Here is a 13,881-nt window from a genome sequence, read left to right as displayed (position 1 = left end):
CGAGCATAACTGTCTCATATTAAAAAATCGACAATTAAGAGAATCGATTCTAAAAGTCGAAAACGAGTTTTGCTTTCACTGTTAAGATTTTATAACCAAATATGTGCGAACATCTTGTTTGTTTTCAATAGGACCATCCAATTTTGTTTTTGGATGATTTTGTAGTCCTATTGGTTAACCCCTCTACTAGAAGCATCATTTTTTCACTACAAAAAATATATTCAAATTGCAATAACTTTTTTGTTTTTCTATATTTAAGCACCATTTTTTCACAAGTTCTCAAAAAACTATTGATCAAATATTGATGATTGGTCATCTAGATCTAGAGATATACAGAAATTTCTTTGTGGACCGATGCGTAGCCATAACCCATTCATCGCAGGTCACAGATTTATTATGTTTTTCGGATATTCGCTCTACGAAATAATACATTTATGAGTGCCTGTTGTGAAAAAAATAAGCAATTTTGTGCAGCCGTTTTTGAGTAATGAGCATTTATGTTTCTGGCACCACGTTGGTCAAATCAAAATCTTGAGAACTTCAAAGAACATTATATCGTAATTTTCAGATTTCCCTAAGAATACTTAACTGATTACTAAATATTTGACAAACTTCTCACACAAAGCCCTCGATTTGGTATTATGAAAAAGCAAGAAAATTTCGTTATTTATGAGCTTTTTTTAAAACAAATACTTATAAGAGTTGAAAAAAAAACACAAATTGAAGATGTAACCTTAAAACCACTGAAACTCTTAGTGTTTGTAAGAACCAAATTGAGTTACTGCTGCGTGGTTGCATAAGATGTGTAGTAATGAGTTTCAAAAATATACTTGGTAATCCTTATTTTTTTTCGGCTCTGGGGGGGTTTTGACCCCCAAATCTCCCCCCTGGTTGCGCCACTGGTCGGCGTTCCTACTGCCTAATATAATATCTGTAAGCTCGAGAGGTAACACAACAATCATGAATTCGTGAAATGGTTGTTAGAATGCCCTGTTTTTATATGTAGTTTGACAATATAGGTTAACTCCCCTCAATTGTGCCATTAAACCCGATGTACTTGCGGATACCACCATAGAATTGTTGAACTCCAATATACAACACATGTAAGCCTCCACAATTTAGCCGTTGAATGATTCTAATTGCTAAATTTCGATTTATTTAGATTGTATAGACCATTCATTCGTACGTTGCCTACCACTTTTCTTAGGGTCAGGGTTGGGAAACTAAATATGTAAGATGATCCATATTGTATTTGACAGTCAAAAGTTCGATAACAATAGAATCTCTTTTTAGTTTGAGCTGATTCTCTAAAACGCGCTGCTTCAAAAAATAGTAACCACTCTGTGTCCGAACAATCATATTTAAACTTTAATTTTAAAAATGGCTCCAAATATGAAACTTTACACATTTGCTCATGTTTGACGTTCACTTAGTCGACAAAAACGCCACAGGGGTTTTACTTTTACCCAGGGACGAAAAAAATCATGCTCACTATACTCAATTCACCGACATTTATGCCACCATCAAAGTAACCGCACTACCACCAATATGATTGTACCAATGAAGATGGCAAAAAAGTAGATTGGCAAAACAAACAACGATACCCGTATGTCGTTGGTGTTTTTGATTATCAGAAGCAGAAGAGTGTCAATTTTAGAAAATTGATTATCAATGAGGTTCATATTAATTAAAAAAATATGCTGCTATACGGGTAATGAACGATCCGATGCACGTAATCGATTATATTGACGCGTCTTTAGTGTGCCTCGTGCAAAAATCTCAATTTCCCGAAGCGGAATGTAAAAAAGTCAAGCTAGTTAGAATGAATATCATTTTTTGTTTTCGATTATCACAAAGCGGTTGAGTAGCAGCAGGTTAAAAGGAAACTGAAAATCTTGCGCAAGCGCTTTGCCAATCTTTGTTGTGTTGTCAAGGTGAGGATAAAAACAAATAAAAATCAACGAAGATTCTACCCAGCAAGTATCAATGTAGGCGAGGGTAGATTGAGTATTTTCGTCCCTGCTTTTACCACTGGGATTGTTCCTACACTGAAATGAATTTTATTGTAGAAACTACTGAATCCATGGTAAGATTAAGAACTGCACCAACGATTTTCAACCGACTACATTATTCTGTTAATTCTACCAAAACATAGTCAATATCATTACACTAGAAAATATATTCAGTTGATTTAACCAGTGTTGCAGTACTTATGAATAGAAACATTCTTGATTTGACAAGTTCGCCACTATACTTTTGACCACACATTGCTGTACGGTAACCACATTATAGTAAACTTAACAGATTTTTGTAGTCGGTTGAAAATCGTTGGTGCAGTTCTCAATTCTACCATGGATTCGGTAGAGAACTCCGCTGTGTTTTTGTCTCCAGCACCAAAATACCGTTATTCACTTAATTACAGGTTGCTGAATCCATTGCCGTTTTCAGAAATATCATAGCACGTCTAGTTTTTGAGATATTGGCTGTTGAAAATGCAAAAAATGGCTATTTCAGCCAACTTGCATGCAAGTTTGCCAGCTTGTAAGGTAATATATTGGCTTAATTTATCACAGAATTTGAACTTCATGTGTATAACAATTAAGGGGCCCAGATAGCCGTAGCGGTAAACGCGCAGCTATTCAGCAAGACCAAGCTGAGGGTCGTGGGTTCGAATCCCACCAGTCGAGGATCTTTTCGAGTTGGAAATTTTCTCGACTTCCCAGGGCATAGAGTATCTTTGTACCTGCCACACGAATATACACATGCAAAAATGGTCATTGGCATAGTAAGCTCTCAGTTAATAACTGTGGAAGTGCTCCTAAGAACACTAAGCTGAGAAGCAGGCTTTGTCCTAGTGGGGACGTAACGCCAGAAAGAAGAAGTGTATAACAATACTTATCATCAAAGTTTGTAATACTTTCGATGCGGAAAAGTTATTTTTTGATGGTTCAGAGAATTGCAGTACCATGCCCACACAGTTACGGATCAACCACAGTGACGGATCACATTGACGTTCAACATCGGATAACTCGCTCAAAACATTAACGTTGACGTAAAACATACACTCTTAAAAAATATGAATTTTACTGGCAACTTAATCGCTGGAGCACTTAAATATTTCATGGCTCAATCCTCAATATGACATAATTTTCTGTTTCTTTGGATGTATCATAATGCCACGATACACAGTACCAAAAAATAATGTGATTTACGTCTTTTGGGATGCACATAAAAGAAGCGAGCCGAATGACGTGAATTTGTGTTCAATTTCAAATACGTTAGTGTCTGATTCGGGAAATGTCGATCACAGTACCGTCATATTCGTGTCCTTTAACATGTAACATTACATTTTTTGTTCAATACGTCTTCAAGGACACGTTTTTGTGTCGTTCCATCACTTACATCAAGTGTCATTCAGTCATAACCAGAATTACGTCCAGAGTAATTTTCATTATTTTTAAGAGTGTACTCAAGCATAATAATACATTTAATTGGCATTGAAAAAATAGGTCATCGCGCAATAAAGCATTAATGAAGTGTAAGAATGTCACGAGACTTGAATTCGAGTTTCAAAAGATTTAAAATTACATGATTTTGCACTTTGTTCAAACAGGCACACGACCGCTGCTGGGCGCTGACAGTTGAGTTCATTTTTTCACAGAAAACATGCAAAGCGAAATACGATCCGCCGGAAAGTCGTTTTTTTAGTGTATTACATAATTTGCTCGTAAATTGTAGATAGACTAATTGTTCATTTGGACCTGTTGTTCAGTTTGATTTCCCAACATCTAAAGTACTATCGGTGCGCGAGTGATTTTCATCCAAAAATCCAGTTAAACCGTTGCGGTGTCAGGAGAATATTATTGCTGGATTTGGAGCGCGTACAGAATAAGTGGAAGATACATTGGCAGCAAAGCTTTATCAACTATATTTTTAGTGAGTGTTTGTTCTCAACAAGTTCCCAACCAGATCTTTATAGATTCGCGCCGAACCCACCTGATCTAGTACTGCATTTGAGTGCTAGACTATTGTAGTAGTGCTAGAAAGGAGTAGCATAAATTAAAATTCGGTAGTAGTAGTAGATAGCTAAGTTTCCTAATATTAAGATTTAAGCAATAAATTCATTCCAATTCGAGCTCTAAGATAAGCAAGAAGTCCAAAATTTGTAATCTCCCAAATTATCCTCCGAATAAAGTGAAGTGAAAAGTGTTAGCCGTTTCCATTCGAGCCGAAGAAAGACTCCTAGTGGCTGTTAGCAGCACCTCAGTGAGCTTTTATAGTGCTTTTGCCGGTAGTGCCGTTTCCCGCCGAGCATAGTGGCTACTTTACAGCAAGTGGCCGTTTTTCTCCACCGTTCCAATTCTAACGGAAATCGCGAACCTGCCCCAACATATTGGTGCCGTGACCAGGATTCCGGTTTCCCTTTCGCCATTGTGTCCGTGATCCGAGTGACGCCAACCGCCATAGTGAGAAGCCGTCGCTATTGAAATTCCGCCATCCTAATTGATCGATTACCCGCCATCCTTCGGAAGAAGATTCCAGAGTGTTCCAGAGTGATTCCAAAGATTAATTCAAGGCCTGTTTGAACCAGGCACACGGTACGTGTGATTCCACTGTGCGCAGAAATTGTCCGCGGGTGCCTTGAGATTTTTTTCCGATTTTCTTTCCACGCCACCGTCCGTCCATCGAGAAGTTCCGCTAGTGCTTAGCAGTCCCGTTGCCCGTTTCCGCCCTCGAAAGTGCTATCGAGTGCCATTAGAACGTTCCCGAAAGTTTCCGTCGCCATTCCCGCTCATCTGGCCACCCCAGCATCGTTTGAAGCCCGACAGTATCCGGCAGCAGTTTATAAAAATACAAGGCATATTCCTAGCCTTGAAAAGGTTAGTAGTATTCCAAAAACCCCTACGCCATTTGTCCGGCTCTACCGGGTCTTTCTTTGTGTGCATCCCCATCTAGAACCGCCATTTTGCCACGCCGCCTTCCGATCGTCCCATCATGGAGGAACAGCGCAAACTCCAGCTTACCAACCGCCGTACGACCCTCATGGCTTCGCTAGGGAGAGCTGAGCAGTTTGTATCCCGATACCAACCCGAACGTGACCAAGCCCAAGTGCCGCTACGCATCGAGAATATCGACCACGTGTGGATGGGACTGGAAGAAGTTCAGACCGAACTTGAAGAAGTAGAGACCACCGAAGAAGGTAGGGAACAGAACCTCCAAATCCGTTCCAAATTTGAGTCCGTTTATTTCAAAGTAAAGGCTGCTCTAAAATCCCTCTTACCCGCCATTGTAACCCCAACTCAAAGCGCAATCCCTAATCCTCCCGCCAATCTGCTCTCTGGCATCAAGCTTCCCACCATTTCGTTGCCAGAATTCGATGGCGATTATAATCAATGGTTGACCTTTCATGACACCTTTGTTGCCCTCATTCATGCAAACGCTGATGTTCCCGAAGTGCAAAAGTTTCATTATCTCCGCGCTGCCTTGAAAGGAGAAGCGGCCCAATTAATTGAAACGATTGCCATTAGTGCTGCCAATTATTCCGTCGCCTGGCAAACGCTGACGACACGCTACGCAAACGACTACTTGCTTAAGAAGCGTCATTTGCAAGCCCTTCTAGATTGCCCTCGCATGAAAAGAGAATCCGCCGAAGCTTTGCATAGTCTGGTTGATGAATATCAACGTCATACCAAAATTCTCCGTCAACTGAATGAGCCCGTTGATCAGTGGAGTACGATGCTTGAGCATCTGCTTTGCATTCGTCTTGACGATGGAACCCTTAAGGCATGGGAAGATCACGCCACTACCGTCACTGATCCGAATTTCAACTGCCTCGTAGATTTTCTACAACGTAGGATCCGTGTCCTTGAATCGATGTCCGTCAATCACCAATCGCACAATTCGCAAACGCCAGTTTATCAAACCGTCTCCAATCGAAAGCCATTGTTCCACAAAGTTGCCACCTACACCGTCGCTGAAGACCATCAGCCCAAATGCTACGCCTGCAATCAGCAGCATTTTCTCATTAAATGTCCCCGCTTCGAGAGGATGAGCGTTTCTGACCGTATGAGAATAGTCGACAACAATCGATTATGCCAAAATTGTTTCCGCCACGATCACTTTGCTCGAAATTGTCAATCCAAATATTCCTGCCGACACTGCCAAAGAAGACATCACACCTTGCTGCACACTGTTAATGAATCCTCTCACCAATCATCACCATCGCGCTTCACCAATCAAACCATTCATGCACCCGAGCAATCATCAAATCGCTTCTACAATGCTCCATCCACTACCTACACATGCACGACCAGCCCCAATCAAGCAAACAATCTCGCACCTGCATCCAATTCAAACGTTTTGCTTTCTACCGTCGTTCTATTGATCACCGATTCAAATGGTCAAGCTCACCACGCACGTGCATTGCTAGACAGCGGCTCACAATCCAATCTAATGAGCGAGCGATTGTGCCGTCTATTGAAATTAAAGCGACGAGTTGTAAACATCCCCGTCCACGGTGTTGGTGAATCTGCTTCGAATGTGAAGCACAGCGTCCATTCCCTCATTCGATCTCGTAAAAGCAAGTTCGAAATCGATCTTGACTTTTTAGTCCTTCCCCGAGTAACGATGGACCTGCCTGCAGTGACATTCCCCGCTAGCAACTGGCGTATCCCAGATGATTTGCTCCTAGCCGATCCAAATTTCAATGAAACTGGAGCTATTGATTTGCTTCTTGGCGTGGAACATTTCTACACCTTCATTAACTCTGGCACGAAAATCGAGCAAGATCAACAACATCCAACGCTAGTAGACAGTGTCTTTGGTTGGATTGTTGTCGGCAAACCCCAAACTTCAACCGCTCCACAAGCCACCGCATGTCACGTGTACATATCAGATTCCCTCGGATCAGAGCATTCTATCCAAGAGTCGCAAAAGCACCACGATACAAAGATTCATGATGGAGGTGATCTGACAACGAGAGGAATAAGTATGGATGATTCTATGAGCAGTGACCCGTGGCATAACGGTCCTTCCCGGTCGCGTCTGCCAGTAGAAAACAGGCCAATTTTCTCCAAAGCTAACAACCTGTCCAACGAAATCCTCGAGAGACGAGCCACGGTGGCGGCCGTCCAAACCAGGCCGACTGTGAATGAAATTTTCCAGCGAACATCATCCTACACACGACTGCTTCGAGTAACTGCCTATTGCCTACGATTCATCAATGCATGCCGGCGACAAAGGTCATCTGATCAACCAGAAGGAGGCACACCACTCACCGTAGAGGAATTGGCACAATCTCGTCTGAAACTTGTGAAGCTATCCCAAAACGATTCATTTGCTGAGGAAATTAGGGATTTGAGTAGAGGGAACCCAGTCTCAAAACGGTCTAATCTGCGTTTGTTGAGTCCATTTCTTGATTCAGAGGGAATTATTCGAGTTGGCGGTAGACTAAACCTATCAGAGCAGCCTTTCCTCACCAAGCACCCAATCCTAATCCCCAGTTCCCATCCTTCCACACGTTCTGTTGCCACCGATTACCACCTCGCACTATTGCACGGTGGCGGCCGTGTCACATTGGCAATGAAGTGGCAAGAATACTGGCCGATTCATAGGCGACGATCGATGAATGGCTTCATTCACGCTTCTCCTACACGATCAACACAAACGGGTCAACTACCACAGCGAGGAACAATACCAAGCAGACCATTCACCGTCACTGGCGTCGACAACGTTGGTCTGCTGTACATAAAGCCGACGAAAAGGCTTCCGTTGACCGACACCAAGGACGATCTGGCGATCCTCACACCAGCGGTTCCACTCAACCCAATCGACCACTACCAGAAGCTTGGGAAGCGGGTCCAAACATTCTGGCGTCTGTGGTGGACAGACTATTTCCATGAGATGCAACAGGGAAGCGAACGAACTACTCCAAACACTGCTTTTCGATCAGGCAGAATGATTATATCGGTAGATGAATTTCTTCCACCCGTAAGATGGCCGCTAGCTAGGATCATCGAAGCCAATCCAGAACGTGACCCATCAACTCGGACTGCAACAATCACAAACAGCAAAAGAACGTTCCAGCAACCTACCATCAAAGTTAATCTGCTACCAAACGAAGATTTCAAACCTAAAATTGAAGAAATAGTAAGAAATTGTAAGATTTTAAAGTAGAAAAATTTTTGCATGCACGCTGTCCATAAGTTTTGGTATACAATGAAATTATTTTGACAGTAGAAAAGTCAGATGAAATTAGAAATTTCAGGTGGCGGCGATGTTTGTTCTCAACAAGTTCCCAACCAGATCTTTATAGATTCGCGCCGAACCCACCTGATCTAGTACTGCATTTGAGTGCTAGACTATTGTAGTAGTGCTAGAAAGGAGTAGCATAAATTAAAATTCGGTAGTAGTAGTAGATAGCTAAGTTTCCTAATATTAAGATTTAAGCAATAAATTCATTCCAATTCGAGCTCTAAGATAAGCAAGAAGTCCAAAATTTGTAATCTCCCAAATTATCCTCCGAATAAAGTGAAGTGAAAAGTGTTAGCCGTTTCCATTCGAGCCGAAGAAAGACTCCTAGTGGCTGTTAGCAGCACCTCAGTGAGCTTTTATAGTGCTTTTGCCGGTAGTGCCGTTTCCCGCCGAGCATAGTGGCTACTTTACAGCAAGTGGCCGTTTTTCTCCACCGTTCCAATTCTAACGGAAATCGCGAACCTGCCCCAACAGTGAGTCTGTGCAACGTGAAAAAGCCAGCCTATAAATTTGTCCAACTGTCAAATAAAATTATGGGGCAAAAATGTTTGCAGATAGCATCAAATTCAATGTTTAAGGACTAGTGACCACCGCTCTAATTGCATCCATTTCGATATTTCTGCCGTGCAATTATATTATGGAACTACAGACTACACATGCAATCCGTGCACGAGTATCGTAAGAAGCAAATTCGACACAATGGAATCGCTCTAGATGGTATGTAGAAGTGATGTGGCTGTTCAGAGCAATAAAATCCAGTGCGTTTATCGACTAAATTATGTGACAACAAAACCTCTAGAGAGAATACACGTCGTGATGAAAAAGTAAGTTTAGAAACTTACTTTTACGTCACGGCGTGTATTTTTTTTTTTGGGTTTTCAGTGTCATGTAATTTTAAGATCGGACGTGAAATAACGTCAAAAGGTTCGCTTCTTTTATGTGCATCTTACTGAACCTAATTTTACACGATATTTTCCAAGAGTGTATTTTTTGCATGTTATACTATTTGTCTTTTACCATTTGTAATGTTAAGTACAACATTCAACCGCTAAATAACTGTGTATTTGACAAATGTTTAGTTGGTAGCACACAGCTATCATTATATGGTCGTTTTCTGTAAGAAGTGCCGTCAGCATTCATAAGCTCCCACAGGTGGTAAAATTCAAATGTTATAGCATGTTTTACGCTCGTTCGCTTCGATTTAGTATAAATTCATCTTTGGAAAACATTTCACTTGATTTTTTATTCAAAATACCGAATATTAGCACTCCTAACTAGTGATCCATAATATGGACCAGGAAATGATTGTTTACCACGGTTATGGATCACATTAAAAATATGTAGATTTCTGCTATTTTATGCATTGGATTCGACATTTTCAGACAATAGCACTAAGGATAAAACTAATAAAACATCAAGGTTTGTAAATTTCATGTTTTAGCAGACAAAAATTGGGGGGAAAACTTGGTGTGGAGTGAAAACAGTTCATGTCTCAGTTACTACAATGCAGTATCACAATAATAAGGGCATTTTACCCTTGTTTCCAGCTCTAACACTGCTATTTTTTGCAGTAATATATGACACATTGTTTACTTTCGCCATACCATGCAATACAGATGCATTGAGTTGAAAACCTCTTGATTTTGCGCACTGATCCGTAATATCTCACAATTTGATCCATAATATGAAAATTGATCCATAATATGGTTTTCAGGAACCGACACAATTATTAATTTTTATGCAATTCTATGTATATATTACACTCAAAACAGTTTACTAACTGAAGTTCCAATTTGAAACGATTCGATTCGTGCTTTTAAATTACAATTTTATGTTTCCCATGTCGTTTTATTGAATTTTATAGGTTGGACTCCACACTATTTGATCCATAACTGTGGGGTCATGGTATTTTTCCATAGAGGAGAAACAAATAATTTTGTATGGAGACTGCAAGCAATCAAATTATATCTGAAACGAAAGTTTAAGTTCTATTTTGCATGTTTGGTGGATTAGATTACAAAAAAGTTTGATAAATTGTACTTTAAATTTCATGTAAACATCAATAAAACCAGTGTTTAATACAACTTTGGCGACCTGTAGCTAAAATTGTGACGTGCTGGAACATTTCTGAGAATGGCACTAGATTCAGCAACCCCAAATCTACTAGAGACACATAATTTGATGCTTGAGACACGCAAAAATGTCATTTTTGTTACGCTGTGTAATATAACAAAATTTGTTTGTAAGTTCTATGAAACCAATATAAATGACACAACCGCAACTATAGGAACACCCACAACTAATGGATCACTTAGCATATATGCTTTTTGATGAGTTATACTTCACTGAGTCCTCAAGTGTTCGTAAGGGTACTGATCGCGCAAATCTCGCCGTCTTCCTCATTCCAGGTGCCCATCACGTGAGAATTGCATCCTCAGTATGAAAGGCTACGGTTCAACTCAACCACAAGGTCACCAACAGCCGAGTGTCGTGTCGGAATGGGAGGACAACGTCTTGTTCGATTCGGACGATCCGGATTTTTCCGGAGAATCCGGAGCGAACTGTGTGGTTTCCACCCTACCGGACGGACTTGGGCGGTCAACAACCTGCTTCAACATCGGTACCACCCACGTGCCCGCTAATATGCCACTGTTTCTCAAAGGTAAGTGTCGAACGGGGGATTTTCAGCAGCTAGTTGCGGATAGGCTCATTTCGATTCATAACGAGTGGCTGATTTTATGGTTAATTTAGAAGGCAGTTGCGGGAGGGATTTTCAGATACTGTGAAGGCTTGTTTCGTTTGGGATTTCCACTGATTTCGTAAGATAAAATTCCTACGATTCTGTGTCACGAACTATTTGCTGCGGTAAGGAATATTTGCATGCTTGCTTAATTAAAAAATCACAAGAATTACAAAGAAAAAAAAAACACCCGGTTTAAATATAGTTTTCAAACAGTACCGAACATGAACATAATATCGTCCCTTAGTTGGCTGGTGATAAACCAAATATTACTCGCTCATAAGAACAGTAAATTAAAGAAGAGTAAACCGAGCTTTTTTTCACAGTTTACACACCTCCAAATCCTGGCTCAATATTGACAAGAATTACGCACGATTTACCGTGCCCAAACATTTCAGGTCAATCAGTTAAACAAATATCAAAATTTGGCAATATTGCTAAAAGTTCAGCCTAGCGTGAATTGGTTGCAGAAAACAACTCGTTTTTCACTCTCTTTGAGAAGCTTCCGAATTGTGGAGGCTTGATTATTATATTTTGCACCATTGAAATGTGCTATGTGCGTCAATCACTCTGTTGTCGATATTCAGAAACTGTTTTGATCCTCGCCATCGTTTGAGGCAGAACAACGTTTCTAATCAATAATGATTGCAACAATTCGATCGAGCTAACTAAACATAGTTCAAACAGTCCATAAATACGAAACGGAAGGGTTCATTGATTGCAATCAATGTTAACACTTCAAAGTGTCTTTTGCCAAACGACATAGAAGTATTACGTAAATATTATATCAGTAAGTTGATTGATGCATTCACCGAACGGAGCTTCTTGATTCTAAATAAGTACATTGCATTGGTGACTCATATTTAGAACTAGCGTGATTTGTATACTTACATCTAGCGTCAATTATTACAGCGGTGATAAATGGATGACTTGGCGTGCACTGCAACAACTTTCTCGCTTACGTTTTCTGTACCTATCATGAAAGTTCAATAATGCAGAATTGCACAAGTCGGCTGCACTTGGTTCGGCCTTTACCCACCTATTAACCGTCATAACGTGTCATTGAATTGATAGGATTGGCCCCCTTGGCGACAAAAACAGTTTTCTCCACAGCTGGAAGGGTCAGGCGGTTTTTATTTATTTCTCATGTTCTGCTGAAAATAAGTTCAAGAGTTGTTTATTTGCAAGCACACGTCGCAAAATACGACGTCTTTGTTGAAAACCATCTGATTCGATCACATGCATCCCCTTTCAACTGATCTCTGGTGAGAGTGCACTACCTCACAGTAGGTGACTAACAACAACACATTCTGAAAAAATACACTCTCTGATAGAGCCACTTTTCGAAGAAATATTGATAATTTTTATTGTAAATTCGCAAATATTTATGATGGTTTGAGATTTTATTGATCTGTGTGTGAGGTAACCCGAGTAGGTGAAAATAGTAGTGTTCCTTCTGTAAGTTGCAGAATGATAATTTTTGCAGCACGAGTCGTAAATTAAATTTTAAATAGGATAATTACGATGAGTGCTGTAAAAATCGAGTTCTGCAACGAGCTACGTACAACATTTTTTGCAATTTCGTAGAAGACCACTTGAGGGTATCAGAAATTATATCGGAATGCATTCACCATTATTTTACAATTTCGGGAAAATGGTTGTTTTATGATTCATTACGCAACTCAAAACAGTTGTGTAATGAGAAAGCGTTGCATTCTTTTTTTTTAGTAACATTCATTTCTTATATGTAGGTGTTCTGTGTTATTAGACAACACTATCATCCTAATTTGGTAAAACAACTTTAAGATTTTATTAACATGTTGTTAACAACATATTACATTTCATTTGCCGTAACAGTTCAGATTTTTTACAGGTGAGTTGATTTCACCTGCTTATAAGAGAAAAAAAACACGTTTTCAATTTACTTAACCTAACTTATCCTAAATATAAAATGCATTAATAGTGGCAATAGAAGATTGCAACGATTTTTGCCTGAAATTATTATTTATTTTATTTGACATTTGTTCCAATGTTTCAACATTGGATATTCTATGTAACTCATTGGTACTATACCAGGGAGGAAGCCTCAGAATCATTTTCAAAATTTTATTTTGAATTCTCTGCAGAGCTTTCTTCCTGGTATTACAACAGCTAGTCCATATTGGTACAGCATACAACATGGCTGGCCTGAAAGTTTGTTTGAATATCAAAGCTTGTTCTTAAGACAAAGTTTTGATTTTCTATTAACAAGGGGATAGAGACATTTTACATATTTATTACATTTGGCTTGAATGCCCTCAATGTGATTTTTGAAAGTTAAATTCTTACTTACTTTACTTTTGCTGGCGCTACGTCCTTCAAGACATGACCTGCGCCACAATGTTACGCCAACTAACTCGGTCCATGGCTGCTAACCTCCAATTCCTCGATCGCCCCACACTTCCAAGATCCTGCTCCACTTGGTCAAACCACCTAGCTCGTTGCGCTCCCCTTCGTCTTGTACCGGCCGGATTTGAGTTGAACACCATTTTTGCGGGATTGTTGTCCGGCATTCTCACAACATGTCCCGCCCATCGTACCCTTCCAGCTTTGGCGACTTTCGTGATACTGGGTTCACCGTTTAAAGAAAACCGTATCACCGTTTTAAAGAAAAACTTCCAAAAGCAGAGAGAATTCGTGTACGCACAGCACGAAGGTACGATGCGCACTGCTGCAGGAATTGCTCCAAGCATTTCCTCAGGGAATCCCTCCCGTAAACCTTACAGGTATTTCCATCACAAATTTCTCCGTGGATTTCATTCAGAAATTCTTCCGTGGATTTGCTCCAGGAATTTCTCCGGAGATTTCCTCCAGGAATTTCTTCCGGGGTTTTCCTCCAGGATTTCCAT

General features: G+C 40.2%; 1 protein-coding gene across 1 annotated transcript in view; it reads left to right on the top strand.

Annotated features, from left to right (window-relative positions):
* Nucleotides 1–13,881, top strand: part of LOC5568761 (protein pinocchio) — a 140,681-nt gene that overhangs the window by 8,522 nt on the left and 118,278 nt on the right. The window contains exon 2 of the mRNA XM_021845156.1: nt 10,662–10,915. Coding sequence (XP_021700848.1) covers nt 10,693–10,915 — 223 coding nt within the window. The 5' untranslated portion in view covers nt 10,662–10,692. The remainder of the gene's footprint in view (nt 1–10,661; nt 10,916–13,881) is intronic.

This window comes from Aedes aegypti, chromosome 2 (genome assembly GCF_002204515.2).
Source record: "Aedes aegypti strain LVP_AGWG chromosome 2, AaegL5.0 Primary Assembly, whole genome shotgun sequence".
Taxonomy (NCBI): domain Eukaryota; kingdom Metazoa; phylum Arthropoda; class Insecta; order Diptera; family Culicidae; genus Aedes; species Aedes aegypti.
This window is presented reverse-complemented; position numbering and strand designations above follow the sequence as displayed.